Genomic DNA, 27130 nt, shown 5'->3' with positions numbered 1-27130 from the left:
TACACTGGGAATAGGGAGCACAAAGATTTAGGCAGAAACAAATCCTTGCGGGAGGACGCAAGTAAAAGAGGGGTGAGTGAGTGGGATGTTAGTCAGTTCGAGAAGGTCCAGAGAAGAGGGAAGACTCTTTACTTTTGTAACAGGAGTGGTGGGTGTTGAGGGAAGCTGAAGAGGCATTATCTACCTTCTTCCTTCCTAAGGATTTGTTTGGGCTGTTTGCCCTGCTGCCTTTGCCTGCTGACTGGCACCTCAACCCTAAATACATCCCTTCAGGAAGTAGGTCTCTGTGATCCCAAAAAAATTCTGTTCAAATTCGGCTTTCTTGTGGTAAAAGGAATAAATCAGCTTATATCCAAGCACTTTTGACTTAACTGGGTTGGGGATCAGGGTATAATGAAGCAGAATAGCTTTCTCCCTTCAGTTTGAGCAACAACACCGCACGTGCAGGGAGCTCTTTCTAATCAAACACAGAGACACAGCTTACACTGGTCTCCCAACCAGATTGCTGACCAAGTCCTCACCCATATAGTTTTCATAATGCTACAGCATCTTGTGTTTGCTGGGTCCAGTGGTGCCAACTGGAATAAAATATTGGGGGGGGGGTTAAGCCCCACCTGCACCACACAATCAAGCACATGACATGGTGCACACACACCATTTGAATGGCAATGCCCATCAACTTTGGGGGGCCCCAGCCCCCTCAAATACTTTATTGAGTGGAGCCAAAGTCCCCTCGGCCCCTAGGAGTTGGCTCCTATGGCTGGGTTGCAACTTCTCCTAGCTTTGAACAGCAGCAGCTGGTGACGCAACTCACTGGGAAGAACTGCCAGCCACTTTTGTGGAGAGGGGAAAGCTTGCCTTTACCACAAATGCCCAGGCAGTGGCAGCTCAGTCTGGCTGGAGAGGCGCTCTCAGTTAAGGAGCCTGTCCAAGACGTCAGCCTGAAGCAGAGCCCAAATGGTGCCCCCTACTTGCACTAGGACCAACATTTTTAAAAGTTTAAGGGGACCCCTGACCATTAGGTCCAGTCATGACCGACTCTGGGGTTGTGGCGTTCATCTCGCTTTATTGGCCGAGGGAGCTGGCGTACAGCTTCTGGGTCATGTGGCCAGCATGACTAAGCCCTTCTGGCGAACCAGAGCAGCGCACGGAAACGCCATTTACCTTCCCGCCGGAGCAGTACCTATTTATCTATTTGTACTTTGACGTGCTTTCGAACTGCTAGCTTGGCAGGAGCAGGGACCGAGCAATGGGAGCTCACCCCGTTGTGGGGATTCGAACCACTGACCTTCTGATCAGCAAGTCCTAGGCTCTGTGGTTTAACCCACAGCGCCACCCAATTCCTTGCTTCGTCTATCCTCCCACCGTGGTGCTGTCTCAAGCAGGTTGCTTCCTCCTCCTGCATGGCAGCGCTGACCTTGCTCAGTAAGAACCAGACAAATCTCCTGGCAGCTGTTCGGCTAGCATCTTCCAGTGCAGCCTGCTGATGTCAGTGCAAATCATTATGTGCTGATTCATTTGCTTTTACATCTGGATCATTGACAAACCATGGTTAGAGCCATAACTTGGCCTCGAGAGGCTGTTGACATCACGGGCATGGGAGTGATGGAACTTCTGAAGCTCACTCCTAGGCAGGTGGGAAACAAAAGCAGTTCTAAACTTGAACTTGCCTGTTCTATGTTTGGAAGCACCAATCACACTATGGGTTCATTTTGCATTATGTCTGCACCCAGTCAGAGTCACTTTTTGAGCACGTGGGCTGGACAACGAAGAGCTTTAAGAGCCCTGATCACCTGTCCATGAGGAGGGACTGGAGTCATTCTACCACACCCCTAGTAAAAAATGGCAGTGCCAGTTATCTGATTAGGTCATCAGCCCAGTGAAGGCACAATTTGTTTTCATTGCAGTTAATCTCATTGCATTCTACAGAATTACAAAACAAAGGGCAAAGACACACCTGACCCTGCCCTGAATGTTTTCCTCTTCGTGGTTTTTTTTTTTTTTTTTTATTAAAAACTTTGGAAAGAACTGACATGATTTGGGGGCATGCCAGGCTGCCAGTGTTTTTCTGTTTTACCAGAAATCATCCCCCGCCCCTTTGGAACGCAATTCTATATTATTTCCCAAAATAGCTAAATTCAGCTCATTAGTCTACTGTGCAGAGCAGCCAAAGTCCAACACTGCACAATGAAGAGCACGACATAATTCACATGGTGGCTCTCAGAGACTGTTCTTGTTGAACCACTTCTGCTGCTGGCTTTAGCTAGAAGGCTGAAAGCAAAGAATTGGGCTCAAGGAGCTAAAGCAGCTATTTTTTAATATATATTTTAAGTAGTACATTCTTTTCCATTTCTTGTTACAAAACCCTAACCTCTGCCTGTTCCTGCTAAGTCAACAGCTTAATGTTAGCTGGCTGTAACAGGGCAGGGCTGAGATGGAAGCTTCTTCTCATCGCTTTCTCTCTCTTTCCCCCTGCCCCTAACACTGGCCACCTCCCCTTTCCTACCAACCAGGTGGTCTTCTCTTTAGAACAGGGATAGGTAACCTCTGGCCCTCCAAATGTTGCAGACGTCAAGCTCCTAACATTCCTGACCATTGGCCATGATGACTGGGGCTGATGGGAGCTGAGTGTCAAACTTTTCAACAGTGGAACAGATTCCCTTGGAAGGGGGTAGACTCGCCTTCCTTGGAGGTTTTTAAGAAGAGGTTGGATGGCCATCTGTCATGGTTGCTTTAATTGAGATTCCTGCATTGCAGGGGGTTGGACTAGATGACCCTTTGGTCCCTTCCAATTGCATGATTCTATGATAAACAACATCTGAAGGGCTGCAGTTCCCCTACCTTTGATTTAGAAGGCATAGAGCAATCTGTTAAGGAGCACCCCTTTGAAGGCTTCCATATACACAGTGTTGTTATTCTAGAAAAAGAGGTGCCGGAACTCACCATGAATGCCTCCCTCGTTCTCTTAGAATGGCAATGGCACCCACCTGAGAGGTGCCAGAACTGAGTTCTGGCAAGTTCCGGCCAAAAAACAGCCCTGCATACGCAGCATACATCTAAAGCAATTTTCTCCCCCCAAAATAATGGGAACTGTAGTTTATCCCCCACAGCACCCTTAACAAACTACAGTTCCCAGGATTCGGGGGGGGGGAGGCTTTAAATGCATGGTGTGTACATAGCCATAGTTTCACTCAGGGATGCTTTGCAAATTCCTACACAAATGCTACTTTTCTGTGAATTAGTCACATTTTCGTACACCATTTGGGACAGGAATGTGAATGAATATGAGAGTTTCATGCTGCGTGACTAGAGTTGATGCTTTAAGATCCATGTATTGTTTGCCACATGTTTCTCAGTATTAATATGATAATGGGAGAAGTAGGCCCGCCTCAGCGCCAATGTGTATCATCCCACAATAGTCCGGAGCTTCTTCCTCTCAGCACAATCCAATGCTGCTCTATAACATAATGATCTAGGAAGGGAAAACACAGGCAAGGTGAGAGATGTGGTTACGTCCCAAGTAAACACCGCCTTCCCACCTGGCTGTGCAGTGTTAACTATGGGCTGGAAACATATCATTAATCTGACCCATCTGGTTCCTTCATAAACATGTTTCCTGAGTGGCATGCGGCCAAACATAGGGAAGCGGGTGTCGATAGCTGCAAATTGGCTGCTGAAGCAGATCTAGAAACAACAGTACACAAGGTGAGGAAGAGTTGTTTGTTGAAGACCATCCATAGTTTGGAGCTTCACTCTCTATGAAAGTCTGCTGCTTTCATATTGTCTACATACTCTGTTTTGAAGACCTGCAGGACACCTTAAGGTTTTTCCCATCAAAACACGGCTTCATTTTAACATGACAGCCACCTGATGTGGCCTACCTCAGCGTGTAAAATGCTGAAACTGTTTCTATGTTGCGAGTTTGTTTCCAAACCTGCATGGAACTACACAAAATGTTTGCATAAGCCCATGTGAAGCAGAACCACTCATATCTTCATGATTCTCTGTTCTTTCGAAGGATGTGGTACACCTTTAAAGTCCGCTTTTGATTTGGACCTATCAAATGTACAGGCTTGTGTTTTGTCTCTCCATCATAACAGGGGTATCTTTTCTTTCGTTCTCTATTTCAGAGAATAAGTTCTGCATACTTTTGTGATGCCTTCATAATTAATGGCAATGGTCTATTTGCTTTTGACTGATATACAGGCAGCTTGTAGGTCAGAATCAAACTGTTCTCTGGGTAAGGTCAAAAACAACTCATCACTTTCTTAACATCAGTGATTAGCATACAATTCCGTTTTTTTCTACACAGTGATTGGACAATATCCAGTATTTATTTTTCCATCCCTTTCCTAATTCCAAAAAGCCCCCCTCACACAAACATATTAAAAAATATATGGGATGTTAGTCAGTCAAAGAACTGATTGAAGATGAATGTTCTCGCCTGGCACCTAAAGGTGTATAATAAAGATGCCACCTGAATTCCACAATTGTGTTGCTTACCCTCCAGACCTCGCATGGAGGAGGCACATAAAGAAGGGCCTCAGTTTATGATGGCAGCATCCAGGTAGGTTCATATGGAGAGAGGTGGTCCTTGAGATACTGTGGTCCTGAGCTGTTGGAAGCATTATAGGTCAAAACCAGCACTTTGAAATGGGCCTGAAAACTAATTGGCAGCTAGTGCAGTCGAGCCAGGATTGGTGTAATATGCTCAAACCGTCTTGCCCCAGTGAGCAACCTGGCTTCTGTGTAACCTCCTTCTGTGTAAAAACCTCCATGGGATTCAATGTGAAACCACTCTGAAAATGGCAACTCTCCCAACAATTCTCAGTACCTTAACAAACTACAGTTCCCATGATCCTTTGGGGGAAGGCACAGCTGTTTAAAGTACTGTTTTAAATGTGTAGTGCACATGTGACCTAATACTACCTACAGTGTTACAGCTGTGCTAAATATCAGCAAGGAGGGGAACACATCCATAGCTGGGTGAGTCAAGCTCTTATTATTTCAAAGGAGAAATGGAATTGTAAAAAAGGCCACCACATTTAAAGTGAAATTGTTTTATTACTGCCTGTGAAATGGAGAAATAGATTGATTCCCCACCCCTCATTTCAAGGCACCATGCATTTTAAAAACCTGGGTAGGTTATTGCATAAATGGTATTTACTGTAAATATAAGCACTGCTTATAGAATGCTAATACATTCAGGTGGATGGGGTGTTCATAACTGATAACTTCAAATAATGAAAGAGCAATAATATTTTGAAATATGATTTGGTTAATTGCTTGTTGAAAGGAAGGCCATTCCGACTAGTGTTTTTATATGAAAGTGAATTATATGTAAAAACAGAGTATATACTATAGAGTCTGTGTCCTTGCCATACATATACAGAGCCCTTATAAGAGAGGCATTCAGTGAGCAAACGTTGAAGTCAATAAAACCAAATTCTTGGTGTGTACTGTAACATCTCCCTCTGTCATGTTGAACTGGTTGTGGCCAGATTTGTAGCTGCTTTGGAGCTTCCAACCTCCTCTCCCTCCCTCTTTGCTTAGCTTTCCACAAGGCAGGGGTGTTATTTAAAGCTGTCACTTTGCCTTTCACCCTGCTGTTGAATGTGATGTTATTGCATGTGTTCAGGATCTGTGTCTCACAAATGTCGGAATGAAAAGGCCAATTAGAGTGAATTAGACCATAGTGTTCTGCTTTTAAAAATGACTTGTCAGTACAATATTCTGCGAATTTCTTTTAGCTTCCTGCTGCAGACAGTCATACTGTCGGAGCCTTACTTGTGGGAACTTGGCCCTCCTCAGAGAAATGCCAGGCCCATTTCCTGAATTTTCAGCTTCTGTTGTGACAACAGCAATAGAACAGGAAAAGGTCTCTACCCCTTTTTCTTATGATGAGCAACCCCTGGAACCAATGAGACTTATTTCTGAGTAAACTTGCATAGGATTGGGCTGTTGGACTGCTCTGTTTCACTTTTTTAAAAAGTATTGCATTTAATTTTTTGCCTTTCCTCTAGGCCCAAAATCTAACCCTACACTGCACAGGTTATGACTTATGCATTTCTTTTTTCTTTTTTAAAAGGCTCTTGAGGTCTTATCATAATAAAATTTCAATATGAAAATTACTTCGGTTGGCCCTGCTAGGGTAAACTTAGGCCTCCCCACCCTGCTTAAGAGCTTTATAGCATTTATTTTAAAAAAATTAGAACCTGATTGCAGTTCTGTTGTTCAGAAAGTATAAATAACATCTTCCATGCAAGTGGTAAGTTTTCATACCCCTCCTGCTTTCTAATGTGATGAAGAGTTCTGGGGATATTTTGTGACATTTTGGCTGGCCTAATGAAGATACTGACTTAAAATGGATTTTTCTTATGGACTGACATGACTATCATTTACTTTTTGTACAGTCTCTTTCTCTAGCCATACATAAAAGAAATGGGGGGGGGGTTGAAATTCAGTTTGAAAAGATCATGATTGGTCCATCAAGCATTAATACGGCTGCTCAGCCTCTATTCATGTCAAATATATTTGTTCTGAGCTCATCCAGGGATGTATACAGATTGCAGCAGCAGTGCTTAGCAGTTTGTCTCTTTAGACCTTAAATTCTCTTTATTTACTTATTTAGAATAACATTAGTTTGGATGGGGGTGGAGAGAGAGCGTGAGCAGAGCCAGGCTGAAAGAAGGAATTAATCACAACCGGTTGACATCCATTAGAAAGCAAGTTCTTTTGAAATCTCTATTCAATTACATGTTCTATAAAAGGGTAACTTTCAGTCTCACAAAACCCCAGAGGTTAGATGTGATGAGGCATGCAGCGAAGGGAAAGAGAACAAGCAAACCTCATCTACGAGCTTGTGCAATGGTGTTATTATTTAACATATGGCAATACGTTGCTTTGACTTCTTTTTTTAACTATAGCTTATTTATTAAATGTGCCACTTTTAAGTTTGTATCCAAAAAGCACTTGCCTTTTGTTTCTCTGTGTTATACATTGTGTGGGTGTCCCTTCTTTCTTAAAATACACAGGCAGGGACTGTACCCTCTGCGCCATGCTGGCAGCAGCTGTATACTTTATAATTGCCAAATCTCTTGAGAAAGGCTGGCAACTAATTACAGCTGATGTTGGAGGATAGAGCAGTGGCTTCTGTAAACCAGAAGTTCAGGGGCATCCTGAGTTCGGCTATAGTTGTAGCTTCTGAAAATCACTGCCTCCCTCCCTCAATGTGGCAGGCAGCAGCATTACAGGAGAAGGAAGGTTTGGGTGAAATATGAGAGATCCAGGTTGAAGTTGCTGCTCTACTAAACCATGCCAACTGCTTTGAAAAGTTAGTGGTGCCACTGATGTGAGGCACATTAGGCCATTGTAGGACTCAGCTATGGGGGACAACAACTTGAGAGGCGCCAAAAAACGACACAGGAGACTGGGAGAATTAAAAAGGTCGGCGTGGGTAGGGAAGAGCAAATATCCATGGGCACTACTTAGTCCAGTGGAGCCCATTTGAACTGGCCATGTGAGCAGCCACTGTCTGTGTGTGATGTGCAAATCTTGCTAAGAACCAATTTCACCCTCATAGGAAATACTGTAAGTAGGCAGCAGCATTGCAAGGGGAAACGGCTTATGCAGCAATGTGTTTATCTGCTACATTTATAACATTCATGCAAGGAGCTCAGGATGGCTGTGTGTGCCAGTTTCCTATTCACATAACAGCAAGGTCCAGGCCTACTTAGCTGCAGAGAAGGAGCTACAACAGTGTTACAAATTGATGCACATCTTAATTTCCTGTTGGCTTCATCAAGGGAAGGTATTAGTCTTCAATTTTGGTGAGCGTCGTGATCATCTCAAGGGCTAAAACAAGCTACTATCAGCTTTCCTATGCTATTAATCCCTGATGGGATCTGACATTTCTTAATTGAGGTTCCTAGAAAAATGATTAGTTGGATTTTAAGAAGGCCAAGGCATTGGCATTCCCCTTTGAAACGCACAACCATGTACCAGCTTCTGCTGTGTCATGCATGCACCTCTTATTTTCAGCTGTGCAGAATAAATGGTGTACGGACATCTGCGTGGATCTGTGTCCAACTGATAACATCACAAGTATTTAGCTCATTCTGTGATGATGTGTTTGTTTGCAGGCCTCTACATGCAGTTCTTCATGGTGTGAAGCCAAACAGGATCTGATCTTTTTTTTTAAAAAAAAAAAAAAACTTATTCAAACTAGTTTGGTGAACTAGAGAAGTAGCCAAGTTGGGGGGAGGTGAAGAGAGAGAGAGAGAGAATATTAAACTATGATATAATGCAAGCATAATGCAGCCTACGTGAGATTGAGCATCATTTACATTCATGTCAATTTATTTGTAGCACATGTTATTCCAAAAGCTTGCCTAAAGGGAGAGTGTAGTTAAAATTTAAAGCCTTTGCAGGTGTTAACATTCAACCCCCTAAACCACCTAGCTTTGGGCAGCAAACACCAAAGAAAATAAATAGTCATTCAGGAAATGTGTGTGCTTCACCTAATATCCACAGACTTCTCCCCATCATATATGGAACTCTTTCTCCTATCAGCCACATTCTTCAAGACCAACATCCTGGAATCTGTGTCCATTAGAAAAAAGAAACAGCACATATTGAGAGGCGTTCTTGAGGCTTTCTGCAGATAACTTGTTAAATTATTTAATGCAGTGGTGAAGTTAGGTAATTTTAGACTCTGGACTTACTACTTCCCCCACCCCTCACCCAACCCTGATCTTTAGATAGTGAATTTGCCTACTTCTGAATGTGGTAAACAAGCCCTTCTGCACTGGGGAGACCCTTCTGCTCACTCTTCTGAGGGGGGCCCCCCTGAAATTCCACTTCAGAGTCCAGCCCTGATGGTACCACTAATTTAATTAGAATGATACCACTAGATATCCCTGCTCAAGATCAGTTTTGAAAAACCTGTTGTTGTACCTGCAGCATTTAGTATTCTTCAGTTATCTCTCACTTGGACTACTGCAATGCGCTCTACGTGGGGCTACCTTTGAAGGTGACTCGGAAACTACAACTAATCCAGAATGCGGCAGCTAGACTGGTGACTGGGGGCGGCCGCCGAGACCACATAACACCGGTCTTGAAAGACCTACATTGGCTCCCAGTACGTTTCCGAGCACAATTCAAAGTGCTGGTGTTGACCTTTAAAGCCCTAAACGGCCTCGGCCCAGTATACCTGAAGGAGCGTCTCCACCCCCATCGTTCTGCCCGGACGCTGAGGTCCAGCGCCGAGGGCCTTCTGGCGGTTCCCTCATTGCGAGAAGCAAAGCTACAGGGAACCAGACAGAGGGCCTTCTCGGTAGTGGCGCCTGCCCTGTGGAACGCCCTCCCATCAGATGTCAAAGCGATAAATAACTACCTGACATTCAGAAGACATCTTAAGGCAGCCCTGTTCAGGGAAGTTTTTAATCTGTGATATTTTAGTGTATTTTTGGTTTTTATGGAAGCCGCCCAGAGTGGCTGGGGAAACCCAGCCAGATGGGTGGGGTACAAATAATAAATTATTATTATTATTATTATTATTATTATTATTATTATTATTCAGTGTGGTGCTGTGACTGCATTTGTTGGTTCATGACGGGGCCTTTTCAGTGGCAGTTCCTCATTTGTGAAATGCTTTCTCTGGTGAGGTGCATCTGTCCCCCTCATTATTGAGCTTCAGGAGGAATTTAAAAACATCTGGGTTTACCCAGGCAGTTGTTGGCTGAAAGACAGTTTCTGGCAACCCTAAGATCACTGTTTTTATTTATTTTTCAAAATCACTTTTAAGCTATTTTTAGATTTGTTTAAAAAATGTTTTAATACTGATATGTTTGCCACGCTGGGCTCCTTTGGGAGGAGAGGAGGAACATAAATAGAATAAAAATAATGATAACCTAATTTATCCTTAAAACAACCCCTCAGAAAGCTCTGTGGCCAGGCAGGGATCTTTACTCCAGTCTTCCTGAGCTACACCACAATGCCATATATCAGCAAAGCAGCCAGACACGGGGTAAAATTTGCCCACCCTTCAATTTTGAAAGGAACTGAAGTGAAAACGTCAGCCAAAAATTTGCAGAGAAGAAAAATAAAAAAGCATTCGTCTTACAATGATCCAGATGTTTTGCTTAGAATAAGCTTCATTGACCTGGAAGTGCATCAACCTTCTCATTGAAGCATGGTTAATGCTTTTGATAGGGTTTGTTTCAGGATGTTTGGTTTGAATTCCAATGCCTTTCACGTTGCCTGCAGAGTCATGCGGAGAGAGCATTTAAAGATGAGGATGTTGTATAATTTTAAGCATACATTTATATGTATAAAGCATGTCGTGTGCAGCTGTTTCCCCTCCCCAGCTGTGAGATCAATATTCTTCAAACAGTTATATGGTAAACCTTCTTTCCCCCACATTCTGGTAACTTCAGTTTAGTAAAAATCTGAGCATATCCTCTATATCAGAAGTGAGCAATCTCCCCCCCCCCCCCGACAAGAGCTACATGCAACTGTGGGGGGCGCAGCATGGCAGTAGGCAAGACCATTCACACATGCAAAGCCACACTCATTCACATGCACTTTGTTTGCTGTCGGGGGACCTGTATACTGAGCATTAATTCGTGATTTGCATGCAGTCTGATTTGTTTGTGGGAAGGTTGTACGATATCAGATCAAGCAATTATTTCCCTACACTTTCCAGTGCATTTTTCTGTCCTTACTGCAAAAAGTCCAACGTTTTGGAAATATGCTTATTGTGCGATAGTGCCAGATCCACTTTAACTTGTTGTTGATGTTGTTTAGTCGTTGTCCTCTGTTGTCCCCTTCTCCTTGTGCCCTCCATCTTTCCCAACATCAGGGTCTTTTCCAGCGAGTCTTCTCTTCTCATGAGGTGGCCAAAGTATTGGAGCCTCAGCTTCACGATCTGTCCTTCCAGTGAGCACTCAGGGCTGATTTCCTTCAGAATGGATAGGTTTGATCTTCTTGCAGTCCATGGGACTCTCAAGAGTCTCCTCCAGCACCATAATTCAAAAGCATCAATTCTTCGGCGATCAGCCTTCTTTATGGTCCAGCTCCCACTTCCATACATCACTACTGGGAAAACCATAGCTTTAACCATACAGACCTTTGTCTCTGCTTTTTAAGATGCTGTCTAGGTTTCACCAAATGAAATGAAGTAGCACTACTGTTTTCTGTTCGGCACCCTGAAAGCAAGGCAGGCATTGCAAGCATGAAATAGATGGAATAAAACAGTTTTCCTTTGCTAATATGAAGCAGAGCAAGTAAAGTAACCAGTTTTTCTGTCACCATTCTCTTCCCTTCCCCTCCTTAAAATCCATACCATAGAGAGGTGAAAGCGCTATGCCTAGAAAAGCACATTGATATTTTTTTTTCCTGTTGCAAGCATTGAATTTCCTCTTTCAACTCTCGAGATCTGCACTGTCCCTGGAAAAGTACATAGAGTTGAAGGGAAAAAATGGGAAAGAGTGTTGCTTGCAGCAGCTTCAACTCTGCTTGCGCAGGCATGGCTCTTTCCCAGTTCTGCCTTCATCTCTATAAAACTTTCCAAGCTGAGTGCCCATCTCAACCTCAAAGTCCAGTTTTGGGCAGAGAGTGGGGTTTGGGAGAGATCCCAGAGGGCCACATGCAGCCCATGGGTTGCCCTCCTCCGTGCTTGTTATGTACTGAGTTGAATAGGATCCAAACTGCAGCAGTCTGATTGGTCCTAGAACAATAGGCTCCAAAAGGCAGCAGTCTGATTGGTCCTAGAACAATAGGATTCAGAATGCAGCAGTCTGATTGGTCCTAGAACAATGCAGCAGTATGATTGGTTAGCAGGAACCACCCAATCATGCTCCAGATAGAAGTGAATCCACAACCTGATTGGCCTACAGTAGAATCCTGGAATTAGCCAATCATGTGCAGCCCATTGTGTAAATAATGTATATAAAGCAGATACTTTGAGGGGACATTCATTCATTCCTCCTCACCACTATGAGCTGAATAAAGAGCATGAAATCACTTTGCGACTCTGAGTATATTTCAGTGCTCTATACTCAAAACATTGTATTGAACTAAATTCAGCTCAGTGTAGACCCATTGAAATTAACATAGCTAAGGTAGTCGAGTCCACAAATTTTATTAGGATTACTCTGAGAAGAACTTGGTTGAATACAATCCAGTGAATGTTCAGCCCACCTGAGCAGCCAAACAGGTCACCGGGTCACAGCTTTCCCCATTAGGGTGAGATGCATTGTATTTCTGTTTAAATTATAGTAACTATTTCTAAATTTACCTGTGTTCATTCAAAATTGCATATGTAATTTTTATGCAAATCTGATTCCATTTTGTCCTTTTTTTACGTTGATGTATTTTCTCTTTTCTAATGATGTGTAGGTGCTCACCTAACATGCATTCATGAAAGGTGAGATTGCAACCCAGAGCTGATTATCTAGGGGATAAAAGCTCTACTGAACTCAGTTGTACTTACTTCTAGGTAGACAGGTACAGGATTGCACTGCAAGTTAGGAGCAGGGAAGAAATAGCAGGCTGTGGGCATTATGTTTTGCAAGGACCTAAATGTTCTCCAAAGAGGAAATGTGTTCCAGCATCTCATCCTACCCTCCACCAAGGTTCCTCAACCTTTGTCACCAAAGTCTCTTCACATACATTTTCATGCTGTGCAAAAGAGCTTACATTTGTTCAGAGGGGGAGTGAGTTTCCAGAGAATATATTAATTATACTGTCAAAAATGTCTTTCCTTTATTTCTGTGCTTTGCATTCTAGCCAACCAAAGGTCACAAATAGAAATAGCATTCTATTCATAGAGTAGAAATTGACTTGCCTATTATTATTTTTTATGTTCCTGCTAATTTGAGGGGGAAATTTAGTGCTACGTGATTGACAACTGGTGCTAAGTCAAGCAGAGTGTAGGCAGATTCTGTGAAAGGCTCCACTCCCTTCTGCAGATCTACCTAAGTCTTCCTCCACAGCAGCCTCTCTGCTTCCAGATTGCCCCAGTTGGGAGACATTCTCTCTTGTTGGGGACAGGTTCAGAGGCAGCGCTTCCCCCCCCCCCCCAGCCGGAACTCACTGGAACTCAATTCTGGCTCCTCTCAGGTGGGCGCCATTGCCACTCTAAGAGAATGAGGGAGGCGTTTGTGGTGAGTTCCGGTACCTCTTTTTCTAGAAAAATAACACTGTTCAGAGGGGCAATCTGTTCACTAGATTTGTGGTTGTTTTGCTTTTTCCTCCTTCCCTTTTAGGGACATGATTACTTTACAGTCCAGTCCAGACTGAAATGTATTCATTTGAATTTATTTCAAATCCCACAGAACATAGCCATCTACTCATATTTTCTTTTGCAATTTTATTTATTATTTATCATAATAATATCAATGTCCACACCTGACACTATGAAAACTTGTATGGTGTGATCCCTGCCACCCATAAGCCTTGCCTCTTTTGTGGCCTCCTTTGGCATACAGGAAAACAAATGTCCCTCCCATTTGTAAGACATTGTGTTCTTGCAGTTGCATGTTCTGATTTATGCTCATACGGGCTTATATTCACCACAACACAATACTATATATGCATTGTTAAGCAAGTTTCTTCTCTCTTCCCTCCACCCCCGCCATTCGTTGGCTTAATATGACCTCGGCAGCTACTACTGTACACCAAATGCCCCCAAACCTGTATGATGTTTTTCCCCTCTTAACATGCATAACAGATGTTTGCCCCAATGGACCGTTCTGTTTATTTTTCATACATGCCCCTACCATTCCCCACACACATTCATTCCCCATGCTTCACACTTCCTGAATCAAATATGCTCCATCCCCCTCCAGCGTTAATAATTATTTCATGTGGTAATGGTATTTTCCAAGCTTTCGTGTTGTTTTTAATGAACCGTCTTCGGTTTGTTCTTCGAGAAATGCAGGGCATAACATTTTTTAAAATATAATAGCACATTCGCTGCCTAGAAAGTTAAGTCCTGTCAATTGAATTGCAAGCATACAAGATGCTAGATGTTGCACTGAGTAATGTGAAAGTTAGCAGCTTCAATGCAGTTTTCTGTCGCCATCCATTTCCTATGAGCAAAACTGATAAGTCAATTGGGGTGGGGGACAATTAAACACCTGATTATGTTATTGTTCAGGGGTTTTGCTTCCTGAATTGGTGTCCCCCCGCCCCCCACCAAAAAAACCCCCTCATCTTTGGTTGGATGTGCATCTGTCAGTTGGTCTTTGGAATTCTTAATACATATGCAGATTGCAGTTTTTAATTAAAGCTGGAGGAGAGGAGTTGTATAGTTGCATAAATCTTCTTTTTCTGCTGTCACAATGCAACCTGATTTTTTTTTAAGTGCTCCAGTAACTTGTGCTGAAAAATGAACTCCATTTACTCAATATTGTGACTCATTTTTTTTAAAAAAAACAACAACTTTCTTATCCCAGTATAAGATAATGGAACGTTCCTCTGTTGTTTGTATTCAGCAATGCCAGTTTTCCCTTGGCCTTTGCACATTCTTGTCTCTTCTTGCATCCTCTGTAGCCTATCTTTTAAAACACACAAATGGCTATTTCTGTCCAGTGTTTCACAACGATGCCCATTGATAGTGGCTGGCAGGGCCTGGTGACATCGGGGCAAGCTCTTCAAAAATGGGAATCCTCCCTCCCTGGCTAATGACGCCCAGGGGTCACCAAGAAGAGCAGACTCTCTGAATCCCTTGCCGACTGCTAATCTCGGGATGAATGCCCTCTTTTTATTCCCATTACCCCTTTTTGCAAAGTGCAGCTGACCCCAAGAGCTGCAGTATCTCCCTTGGATACTTATAGTCTAGGCTGGATCTCCCCGCCACCAGTGGCCATCACAAAGTGACCTAAGCCAAGTCCAATCTTTTGTCTGTCACTTTGCTGTCTACCTCACTCAGAGAAATGTTGTCCTCCCACACCGCTTAAGTGGGGTGGCTCCCTCTGCTAAAGCTGGTGCTTAAGCAATGAGACCACAGTGGAGAACACAAAGGAAGTGAAAAATGTGGCTTTAGTGCCCAGGCACACTTTCCCTTAAGTCCATACCTTTTTGCCTCATTTTCAATTTGATCCAGGGCTGGGTGTTCCCACTTGTGATTTTTGCCTTGGATTTTACTTGAGGAAAGACCCCTGAAACCCTGTGTTTTCCCTTTTATTCTTCCTATAACCAATAGTCCACTTTCATGTGGTCATCAACTCTGCTTACCTGTGGCAGAGAGTCAGAATTTGGGGAAAATCAGAAAGCAAGCTAATCAGAAAACCAGATAACCAGAAAGCAGGTAAATCATTTGACATATACAAAAGGAGCCAGGACCTTTCCAACACACATGCTTTGCACATACAGTATTTCATTTGATCACAATTTTTATATGAGCACTAAACAGGGAAACGTAAATAAAATAAAATAAAATAAATTTAAGCATGCCTGGAAAACTGAAAAAAAATATCCTTCAGGGGCAGGCAGGGAAAAGAGGTGGGAGCTCCCAGGAAAAAAAAAATGTAAATTCCTGTACAGGAGCAATTTTAGGACCAGTTCAGAAGAGGGACAAATTTTTTATTTGGGTTTTCCACAGATTGATGTTTGATCAAATTCAGCAATAAATAGCAGGTTGGGGGGGGGGTACCTCTCAGAACCATGATAATAGATCAATACAAAATACTAGAAATCGCAGGACAAAGAAAACACGAGAGTGCTATGTGGGTCAAAGAGTGCAGCCTAGTGTTTGCCTTCTGCTTGTGCCCCATTGAGAAGGAGGGCCCTTGTGGCTTGCCAGTGAGTCTGTGTGGCATTTGTTTTGCAAGGTGAGATGAGGTGACACAGGTATGGTTGGAGAAGAGCATCCTGCAGCTCCAATCATTCTGATTGGTTAAGGCAGCGGGGTCACATAGGTCACTCAAGGCTCGGCTACACTTCCCTCCTCTCTCTCTCTCACTCTCTGCCTCTTCCCCCATCCTGTCCTCTCTCTCCCCCTCCCTCCCCCTTTTAATCCTTGTGTGTGATGGGGGTGTGAGAGGGAGAGTTGCGTGTGAGTGTGTGTGTGTGTGTGGCAGAGAGAGGCTAAGGCGAAAGTGAGCGGATGGCGGACTCCACACACACCAAGCAGCCTGGGATGCTTTCCTTTTCATCCCTTTCCGGCCGCAGGGATGGCTCCTCTCCAGACCAGAGTGAGGAGAAGCCTAAAAAAAGAGCTTTCTATCTGGTGAGGATGAAGCCACTGAAAGAGCCTATTACGAACAACAACAACGTGTCTTTTGTGATACACTGTCACATAGGCAAGGAGATCAAGCACATATGCAGCAACTGCAGTCGCGGCGAGGAAGCCCGTGACGGTGAGTGCTCTGATCTTTAGTCTGTATTATATGAGAGAGAGAGTGCAAGAGAGAACATGTTTTTCCTGGTGGTGATTGTGTATATGCATAGGTGCCTGACTCCCAATTACTGGCTGCTAGTAAGCTTGCTACTTAAGGGACTCTGGGAGGAGGGAGAAAGTAGAGGCAGGGAATAAGATGGGTTTGGCAGCTATTTGGCATGCCAAGCAGAGGGGAAAGCAAAACGGTCCTTGTTTCTTTTACCTTCATTTGTCTTAGCCCAGCAGCACCCACAGAGCAGAGTCCTCTCTCCTTATAGCTGCAACAGAAACGGCTCCGTGAATTGCTTGCTTTTCCATCATCATCATAATGGCTTGCTTAAACTAGTCTTTTTCATCTGGGCTACAGCAACTCCCCACCCCCTCCTTCTATCTACATGCCGCAGTCAGAGTTTACTTGACTTAATTATTGGAATTTGGGAGAGGGCTTTTGGTGGGATCAGTCTCGTGTGATTCCCCCCCCCCCCCCCGCGTTGTGTCGCTACCTCCAAACGCAAACACATATACTGGGATGTGTGCAGAGTTCTTGGATGGAATCTTACTGGAATTAGTGTGCCACCTTTTGTATCAGACGGTTGCCAACTGCTCTCCCCACTCTCCTTTGACACTACTGAGTGTAACATTCAAAGAGGGGTGCATTCAGATAGAGTCCAATAGGGGTTTTATACAGGTAAGCAGATCTGTTCTGTGTGTATCTCTGTAAAGAACAAACGAAATGTTTTTGAATGAGCTATGAGAGCGTCTTAGGATTTTGCCAGAGTCAGCAACTTAAAGGGGCAGAAAGCTACAAGAAGGCAAAAAATCCAGCCCAAACAAAAACATCTTTGGGGATGTTGCCAGACATATCTTCTTGCCAAGGGATTTGCTATGGGATTTTTTTCTTTTTTTTTTTTTTGTCATGATGTTTCATGTTTTATTTAAAATACAAATGCGCTTGAGTTAGAAGCAGCTGAGTTGGGTAAGCTAGCAGAGATTGTTTCCTGAAGGTCAGTGAAAGGTTTTTGATTTGGAAATGTGAGTAGGGGGGGAAAGCCCACATAACTCTCAGAGCTGTTTGTTATCTGCAGTTGTCACCAGTTTAGTTCACCTTTTTTAAAATGTTTGGGATGAATTTTACATTGTTAAAAAGTAAATTTATTCATTCTGTTTGGGTGAATCAAATATTTTCTGGATCCTGGCAGTTGCTTGTCACCCAAAGCAGGGCAGTTGCAATGAAATAGTTGTGGTGGTTTGTTTCCCCCCACCCCACCCCTAAATGTATTTCATAAATGCAGATATGCTAACATAAGGTAATTACTTTCTTTATATTAACTTACATGGTTCAGTTTTGCGGGGGGCAACAGTAAAGGTTTTTAAAAAAATATAGAGAGTGATCTAAAATTTTCTTTCAATTGCACTACTGTACCAAAGATGAGCACTTGGCCTTTCAGTATATTTTGCTCTGATTTCCGCCCCCTCCCCTTCTGCTGATTATTGATGACAGAAGAGACCACTGGAAATGGAACATGAGGATTTGCCAGGCAGGAGCAGCAAGTGCCTTAAAACCTTACCATGATTCCTTTATCCCTCCTAAAGCAGGCTAAACCACTGATTTGAAATATACGCTGACTGTTTTAATTAAATCTGCCTCAAAAAGTATTGCATCAGCCCCATTTATTATCACTATCCCTGGACTCAGATTTCTAGAAGCTAGTGTAAGAGGGCAAGTGGAGCTGTGCTTACTTTAATGTATGTAAGCATGCCTGCCTTTAAAATATAGTCTCTAGTTCCAAACACATTTCAACAAGTTTTACAGAGGGACAATAACCTGACCTATTTGATGTCAGTCAGTAGAGCTTTTACTTGGCAATAGAATATTCAGTAGTGCCATATTTGAGGCTAGAAAAGTGCTAACCATGGAAATGTGGAAGGGCATGACATAAATGAAGCTATCCAGTGGATAATTTTTTGAGACTACTTGTAATGTTGATTTCATTAGGATCAGGCACATCAGTTGTATATTGCTGGTGCCTGTTGCTGACAGTGAAGGGGTCCCATTAGTGAGGAACTCATCTCATGAAACCAAGCTGAAGCTATGTACCTATGCTTTTCTGTAAGTCCCATTCACTTCAGTGGAATTCTCTGTGGTGTTTTGCCCATACCTTGTAAACACGAGGGATACGAGTCCTTACCACAGCGTTGTAGAAACGTAAGTTGTTGGTGATTGCAGAGTAGCACACGTTTTCCTGGAATGCATCACAAAATAGAATATAAACAAGCTCTTTGGATGGGGGAAGGCAGGTGTTTTGAAAACTGGGCATCTTCTTCCTCGGAGGAAGGAGGCAGCAAGGTTCCCATTCTACAGTCTGTTCCTTTTTTGGGCTAGGAAACAAGCACTCATATCCTGCTTATCAGCTTCTCATAGGTTGGCCAGTGTGAGAACACAATGTTGGACAAAGATGGACCTTTGGCCTGATCCATTTGGGCTTCTTATGTCCTCAGTGTGTTGTGTTTCAGACACTGCCTTATTCTTCCTCTGACCTTCCATCTTTCTTCTTGCTTGGCTTTCTGTTCACCATCATCAGAAGAAGAGGGTGGAAGAAAGATCCTTGTCCGAGGGCTGAGTGTGCATGTCACACCATTGTGGCTTTGCATTCCTTTCCCACTCTTGCCGGTGTGCGACTCCAACCCTTTCCCCTTGAGAAGGAAACATTAAGCAGCAAACACCCTTCATTCTTTTTCTGCACCTAGACCCTTCAATGTACAGGTAAAGTTGATGCCTCACCAACAGTGAGCAGTGGGCTGGAGAAGACAGACAAATCTACAAGGCCATTTCTACATTTTCCCTCATAATGTGAGGATAGGACTTCTTTATATCAGTATCATGGAAGTCTATTCCATGCCCATCACCTCTTATGAACGCATGATATGCCCCTTATGGTATTGGATCAATGGCCCAACTAGTTGTTCTCCAAGGACTTGGTTCTCTGCCACCCCTGCAATATAATATTTTTTATTTTTTTAAGGGATGGAGCCATAGAATCAATCTGGGAGCTTCTTTTCACAAAGCATGTGCTCTACTGCAGTACTGACCTATGAACCCTTCCTGTTTTCCTTCACTCCTACCAAGACGATTGCCAGTTTTAGTAATGAGCCTTTGCATTTGAGCTGACCTTGATGCCCAGGATCTTTTCCAAGATTACAGTAGGGGCTTTACGCTAGGTGTCTGCACTGTGACTATAAGATGTAGTTTGGACCCTGATTTTGTGCTTTGGAAAAAAGGTTCTCATCAGTCCAAGGCATTCTGTAAGGTTGCCTGCTTTGATTCAGAGTATTTTCGAAGTCTGATTCATTTCCATCCATTCATAACTGGGAAATCAAAAAGTGACTACAGGCAATGACAGATTTACAGTTGGCCGCGCAGGTGCGCATCATGGCAACCTGGAAGTGGCCAGAAAAGGGGGCATAACAGGCTTATTGTGCTCTGCCATTGCGCACAATGACCCGGAATGCAACCTCATGCAAATCACGGGTTGTCTGCATATTGTTTTGACAGAAGTGGATGGAATTTGCTAGCAAACTAGCCCCCCTCAGAGTGGATAAAGCCTGCCAAATTGCAGCCAAATAGTCCAGATGCTTTTGCACTGGGCACCTTTAAAATTTGATATATATATTTTTAATGAAATGTCTGTAACTTTTTTATTTGGGTGTGGAATTGGATGAAATACACAGACAAGGTCACCTTTTCTGAATACGTTAATCCTAACAAAATTCAGAAGTGTAGCTGCATTGACTTTCTAGCGAGGGCAGCTGTTACAGTTTTAAGGTGGGTGAAGAAAGGAATCACAATATTTCCCCTCGTGTTTTGTGGGCAATTGGTCTGAACATGACACACATGACTAATTGCAGACAAATAGGTCTAGGGCTTTTTGTGCTAAACATCTTTAAAGTTGATTTTGAGGTGGGGAAAACTAAAAGGGATTTATTTGCTTTTTCATAAATTCATTCCTTCTGATTACAAGCTTGATTTGTCAGTCACAGCAGAACTCTCCCTCCACTCTGGAGTCTGATCTCCTTTCTCTCACCATCCCACCCTTATGCTTATGCTAAGCCAGAGACATCACTTTTGTTTTTAGTAAAAACTTGTTTGCTGCATTAAGGGAAAAAAGAAATCTGTATCACCAAGGTACCATGAACGTTTTTCATTGTTTGGGGGGTTTTTTCATTGGGTTTTTTTTTGGGGGGGGTCCCTGATATTTTGTTTGTTGCTTTTCCATATTTTGGGCAGATTCTCCTCTATTTTGGTTTACCATAGATTTTTGGGCCTTTTGAAGGGGTTTCTCCTGGCTGACCTATTGTGTTGTTCTCCTCATGGGGAGACTGTCCTTGAAGACAGTCCAGGAATTGCAACTAACGCAAAATGCTGCAGCAAGAATGCTGGTAGGGGACAGCAGGCCACAAACATACTGCTCCTAAATTACTTCTACACTGGTTACCAATTGTTTTCTGGGCCCAATTCCAGCAGCTTACCCTGATGTTTAAAGTCCTAAATGGCCTGGGACCAAAATACCTGCAAGAACATATTCTTCTATATCAATCTGTCCATGGTTCAATACAAGCAGATGGAAGCTATCTTGGTGATCTCTATGCAGGATGTGGAAGACCAGAGAAAGGCCTTTTCAGTGGTGGCTCCTTTCATGTGGAACTCTCCCCCTACTGAGAGGTGTGTGTAGAATATTAGGTGGCTGATTAATATGCACCTTTTTCAGTGGATGTTTGAAGGAGATCAGCTGAATGGATAAGTTGCTGCTGAAGTTGAAAAACCGCTACAGTGGTACTTCTGGATACAAACAGGATCCGTTCCAGAGCCCCATTCGCATCCTAAAGCGAACACAACCTGCGTCCGTGCATCTGCAAGTCACGATTCACCGCTTCCGCACATGCGTGTGCTGTCATTTTGACCATCTGTGCTAGCGCGAGCGGCGAAACCCGGAAGTAACGTGTTCCGTTACTTCCGGGTCGCCGCGGAGCGTAACCCGAAAGCGCTCAACCTGAAGCAACTTCAACCCGGGGTATGACTGTATTTAGTAAGTTGTTGTGTTGTGTACTTTAAGGACAGCGTTAGTTTATAGAGATTCTTTTTATTATTATTTTACTTCGTTGTAAACTGCTCATGTGGCTTGTGCAAACAGTGGTATGTACAGAATATATATTTAAAATGTATTGTATACATGGAATTGAATTTCAAATATTCTCACAGGCAATTCCTTAAGGAATACCACACCTAATCTCTGCCAAGTGGTAGCAAGATTCCAAGGGGTTCTGGGCGCTTACCCAGGGCCGTGTTTCTGTTGGGAATTCAGGCACATCGGAGACTAAAGTGTTTTATGATATGTGGTTCATATACACCTGAGTCTAGGTGAAGGAAGTGAGTTCAGGAGGGGCTTGTTCCCTGCAGCAGCATGGCATTGGAGTTCAAGGCATCCTGTACACTATTCCTGCCTGGTCTCTCCTTTCTCCTTCCCAAGAACATCTGCTAAGCCGTCCTTCTCCTTTTCCAAACCTGTTTTTAAAAAGGGATACACTTTTCTCTGACATCATGCCCCCCATCACCTTGGCAACCTCCCAAATCTCCTGTCTCTGTCCGTTTTTGTTTTTGTTTTGCATTGCCAGTGGCCTTCAGTGGCTCAGTACCTGGCTCCCCTTTGCTTCTTAATGGCTCTGCACTTAGCTAGCCTGACCAGACTGGTATGCATATGCTAACCCAGAAATTTCTTGTCTGACAGGTGATATTTGGGATATGAAGAGGAAATATAATCTAAATACCATTGTTTATTAAATTCTACCATTCACAGACTCTAGCAGTTATGATTGCCCTTGCACCAATAAACTCTGTTACCCCAAATCTGTAACAAGCAAGTGTTCACCACAAATAGAGAATCACAAAGTCTCTAGATTTCCATTCAGCCCCGTTCCTATATATCGGGGATACAGCATGTTTGGTCCTGCAGATGTTGTTGGACTCCAACTCCCATCAGCCCCAGCAAGCATGGACAGGGGCGAGAGATGATGGGAGTTGGAACTCCAGCTACATCTGGAGAGCCACAGATTTCTTATCCCAGATTTAGGATACTAGAAAGACATAAAGAGTGATAGTGTTCCTCTGGCATACCTCAAATGGGGTGGGGATTATACAAGGGTTTATAGGGAAAATATAAACGTTTGGCCACACAACGTTCGACCAAGGATGATGCAGGATTCCGTGCTTATTTAAGCAAGCATGTTCTAGCTATCAATCCCCAATAAATAATAACATTTCGCTATTAACCAAGCCAGCCCAGAGAAAAAGCTAGTATCCTCATTGATGGCCATAACATTACTTTTAATGGCTGGCTTCAATGAGCTCAATGTCTAGGCATCCAGCTTTTAGCTCTTCAATACATTCTCTTTGTGGCAATAAGCAAGTTTGTCCTCTGTGACATATCCCTAAAATGTTGAGCCTAGCGCTCTAAAGCATTGCCGTTCGATGCACCTCTTCACCCTGGCTTGCGGAAATTGAAGAATTGATTTTGGTGTCTTCCCTGTAATTTGTTGTATTGGATTATTGTTTTGGGGTGATGAGTGGGGTCTTCATTGTTTATCATTGCTTTAATAGCATTGTGCTTACTGCAACCTTTCCTGTGAAATTCTGGTGAAAGGTGTGTAAGAAATATGAGAGATCAGAACAAACTAAGAATAAGAACAATTTTATTTCAGATACTTATGAAAATCATAATCAGTAAAGTACCATTTACATAGGTACCCTTTCTAGAGAGCTGTATTGAAAATGGTTTCAAAAGAAGAGGGTAAAAAAAATGGATAACTAGGAGTTATGTATATGGAGGGCACTACTGTAATAGTGTATTTACTCCTCTGTCCTTTAGTTGTCTTGTATGTTAAAATATTGTTTTCAAGGGTAATGCTACATGAATTTACGCAGAAATCAAGCCAACATTTGCTGTCAGATCCTACACTCGGCTCAGCAGATTGCACAGTTGTGGGATGCGCATTTGTGAGGAATCAACATGTCAGCTTTCAACTCTCCTCCCTAAACCATAAGTGTTTTTCCATGGAGGGAATCCATAACCTGTGAAACATCCAAGAGCCTAGACCTATCACACACTTTGCGTTCCTAAGCAACCTAGGAAAATTCAAAATTTCCTCCAAGGAGTTCAATGTGGGACATATGGTACCCTTTTTATCCTCACAACAACCCTGTGAGGTAGGCCAGGCTGAGAGACAGTAACTGACCCGGGGTCACCTGCTGAGCTTCATGGCTTAATGGGGATTTGAACCCTCCTGAAAGGGACATGGGTAGTGCTGTGGGTTAAACTACAGAGCCTAGGACTTGCCAGTCAGAAGATTGGCGGTTTGAATCCCCGCAACGGGGTGAGCTCCCGTTGCTCGGTCCCTGCTCCTGCCAACCTAGAAGAAGAAGAAGAAGAGTTTGGATTTGATATCCCGCCTTTCACTCCCTTTAAGGAGTCTCAAAGCGGCTAACAATCTCCTTTCCCTTCCTCCCCCACAACAAACACTCTGTGAGGTGAGTGGGGCTGAGAGACTTCAGGGAAGTGTGACTGGCCCAAGGTCACCCAGCAGCTGCAGGTGGAGGAGCAGAGACTCGAACCCGGTTCCCCAGATTACGAGTCTACCGCTCTTAGCCACTACACCACACTGGCTCTTTCGAACCTAGCAGTTCGAAAGCACGTCAAAAAGTGCAAGTAGATAAATAGGTACCGCTCCGGGGGGAAGGTAAACGGTGTTTCCGTGCGCTGCTCTGGTTCGCCAGAAGTGGCTTAGTCATGCTGGCCACATGACCCGGAAGCTGTACGCCGGCACCCTCGGCCAATAAAGCGAGATGAGCGCCACAACCCCAGAGTCGGCCACGACTGGACCTAATGGTCAGGGGTCCCTTTACCTTTACCTCCTAGATCCTAGTAGTCCAACACATTAACTGCTATACCACGCTGGTAACATACTGTTTTTAGTTTCCAGTTGCTGCTTAAATATTGTCACTGCTGTCACAAAGGCATGCAGAAGTTTGATCTGTGAACCTTTCTTCCCTAAAGGAAAACAGATTATTGCAATTCCAACCTGGACTTTAGGACTTTAGACTCCTGGGGCAAGGGGGGAAAAAACTTTGCAGTTAAATAAAACACATGCTATTAAATAAAACAAGGTGATTATTTTGCTGCAAAAGTAATTATTGAATCAAATTGCTGTCTTCAAGGCAGCCTGTAAACCCAGCAGTTTCTCTCCATGCATCATTTCCCTCCCCTCCCCATTACGAATTTGCATACGGCTCACGGTTTTTTAAAAAACATTTCTTGCCTGACCAGCTCTAAAGGGCAGATAACAAGAGGCAGCTGCTAACCGTCTGAAGCCATCTAAGATCACACTTATTCAAAACAGTCCTATTCCAATGTTAAGTGCATCCTTAACAATGGAAGCAAAATTGACAATAGTAACCTGTAAAATGGAAAAGCTGGCCTCCAGCTTCATAGTAGATAGTATTTAGGAGAAAAGAATGAAAACAAAATTAAAAGGATGTGCAGCTCTCATTTCCATGAGGTTTAGTGTGGAGTGTTTTCTTTTTCTTTTGCACACATCCGAGGCCTCGGACAGGAGGAGGTGTGAATTCAGGAACTCATCTATCCTCCCCCACATTAAAATGATGTGCTAATGTGTATTTATTTATTTAATCTATGAGCCACTTCCCACAGGGACAGTTGGAAAAGACTTTCACAATAAAAATTCATAAAAATAGATATTTTTTAACTTGTTAAAATCAAGTGATAATCTACAGTACTGCGCATGCACGCAAAGTCCCACCTCCTCCACAACACCAAAATAATAATAATAATCACCACAAAAATGGGGGCAGAACAGCAGAATAAGATAGTGACGAGAACTAAGGCATATTGATGCCCAGTTGCATGGGAGAACAAAAATGTTGCCTGGTTCTGGGATAGTGTTGATGCTGGCACAGAGTGTGTTTCCCTGGAGAGAAACCCACATTCTGTAATTTACCACCTTGGTAAGAATTAGACATGCTGTCAGGGACACAGCGAGAGCGCAGGGAGGGGAGGAGATGGAGAGCGAGGGGGAGCAATCCGAGGGCAGCGTAGGAGAAGATGACAGTAGCCCGAGAGATTCCATGAGCCTCTCCAGCGAATCGGAAGATTCACAGAAGGGGGCGCCGATGGCCAGGGCAAGGGGGGCCCCAAGGGGGACACCCCAGAAGCAAGGGGCCAGCGGGGACTCCCAGAGCAGCAGTTGGAAATCAGGACCAACTTCCCCACCAGAGCGTAGTGGGGGGGAGGAGTCCCAGGTATCAGGGCCAGTGTATTCACCACCAGCGAGAGAAGATGAGTCAGGGTTGGCCACGCCTCCATCAGAGAGCGAGGGAACGGTCAAGAGGAAGGTTGCCGGCTGGGCGCGCGCGCCAAGTTCAAATGTACAGGCGAGCGGCACAGCAGGTAGCCCGGATAGGGAACCAGGTCCTAAAGCCCGCCGGAAGGAGGGGCAAGAATCAGGGGGGTCAGCGTCAGAAGAGTCCAGAAAGGATGAAACCCCAGCGGGCAGGAGGGCCCAGAGGAGGAAGGAGCTAAGGAAGAGGTGGAGCAAGGCTAGAGTCTTAAACTGGTGTGGAAGGGGAGGAGAGTCAGACGGAACTTCGCCGGTCTAGGCTTTAAGACGTAGAGTTGCACGCTGCGGCTTTGAAATGGAAACTGAACTTCAATAAAGACTTTTGTACATAACTACAGCCGGGCGTTGGTCCTTTGTGAGCTGGGACCTAGGGGCGGCTCTGACACATGCATTTCACATTGATTGGCTAGATAGGTAGATAGATAGATAGATAGATAGATAGATAGATAGATAGATAGATAGATGAACATTATATACCATCCTTTATCCGAAGACCACAGGGTGGCTTACAGTATAAAAGCACAAAATACATAAGAAAAACAATAAATAAATAATAATAATAATACCCCACAAAACATTAAAAAAACTGTAGATTGTTTAATCAACCCAAGGGCTGGGAATTGGACGATAGAATGGAGCAATAAATCTTCTCCAATGTCAGCATGTTGATTCAACAATTTTGGGGTATGTTATTGCTCTCCTTTGTTTGGCAAATATACCTGTACACTTGAATAAGTTGCCAGAAGTATGATAAGTGAGGGTTTTTCAGCTGATCTTGTAAGGCATTTGTACTGCCAAGTCCCACTAAGATTTCCATTTATTGTCAAAGATCCAAAAGGCCTCCTTGAGACCATGTGAGTAGTACTGATGGGCTGAATTACTTGCTCAAAGACAGTCTGTGCTTGGGACTTTGCAAAGGTGCCCTTCCCCTGGGAGAGGATGGGAAGCCTCTGGGGTATTGGCTGAATGTACAGTTGTGGAAGCCCATGAGTATTTGTAATTTTGATGTTTTCTCTGACCTTAGACCCATCTGATTAATTGGAGTAAATCTAAGATACATCTGTTTAAACCAGATGTAACTATAGGGACATTCATGTTCCGGTGTAGAGGGGTACCCAAACTTGGTGCCCAGTAGCACATCTGGGAATCTAAGAAGCTGTCATGAGCACCACAAAATATCCATTTCACATAAGAAAAACTGGCTATGCTTGCAATGCTCCCCCCACAAAAAGGCAAAACATCTACCTTTGCAAAAAACAACAACACAAATATAACACAGAT

At 43.6% G+C, this 27130-nt stretch overlaps 1 protein-coding gene across 9 annotated transcripts in view; it reads left to right on the top strand.

Annotated features, from left to right (window-relative positions):
- Positions 1 to 27130, top strand: part of PHACTR1 (phosphatase and actin regulator 1) — a 250771-nt gene that overhangs the window by 120110 nt on the left and 103531 nt on the right. Inside the window, exon 1 of one of the 9 annotated variants that reach the window (XM_081873055.1) lies at positions 15984 to 16364. The exons of 6 other annotated variants lie outside the window; for them this stretch is intronic. In XM_081873055.1, coding sequence (XP_081729181.1) covers positions 16112 to 16364 — 253 coding nt within the window. In that variant the 5' untranslated portion in view covers positions 15984 to 16111. Of the gene's footprint in view, positions 1 to 15983; positions 16365 to 16899; positions 17073 to 27130 lie in introns of those variants that run through there. 2 more of the 9 variants (XM_081873059.1, XM_081873062.1) reach the window with 2 other exon arrangements.

Source organism: Podarcis erhardii (assembly GCF_964252035.2).
Source record: "Podarcis erhardii genome assembly, chromosome: 8".
In the NCBI taxonomy this organism is placed as follows: Eukaryota; Metazoa; Chordata; class Lepidosauria; order Squamata; family Lacertidae; genus Podarcis; species Podarcis erhardii.
The sequence above is the reverse complement of the archived record's forward strand: the minus strand, read 5'-3'. Positions and strand labels throughout refer to the sequence as shown.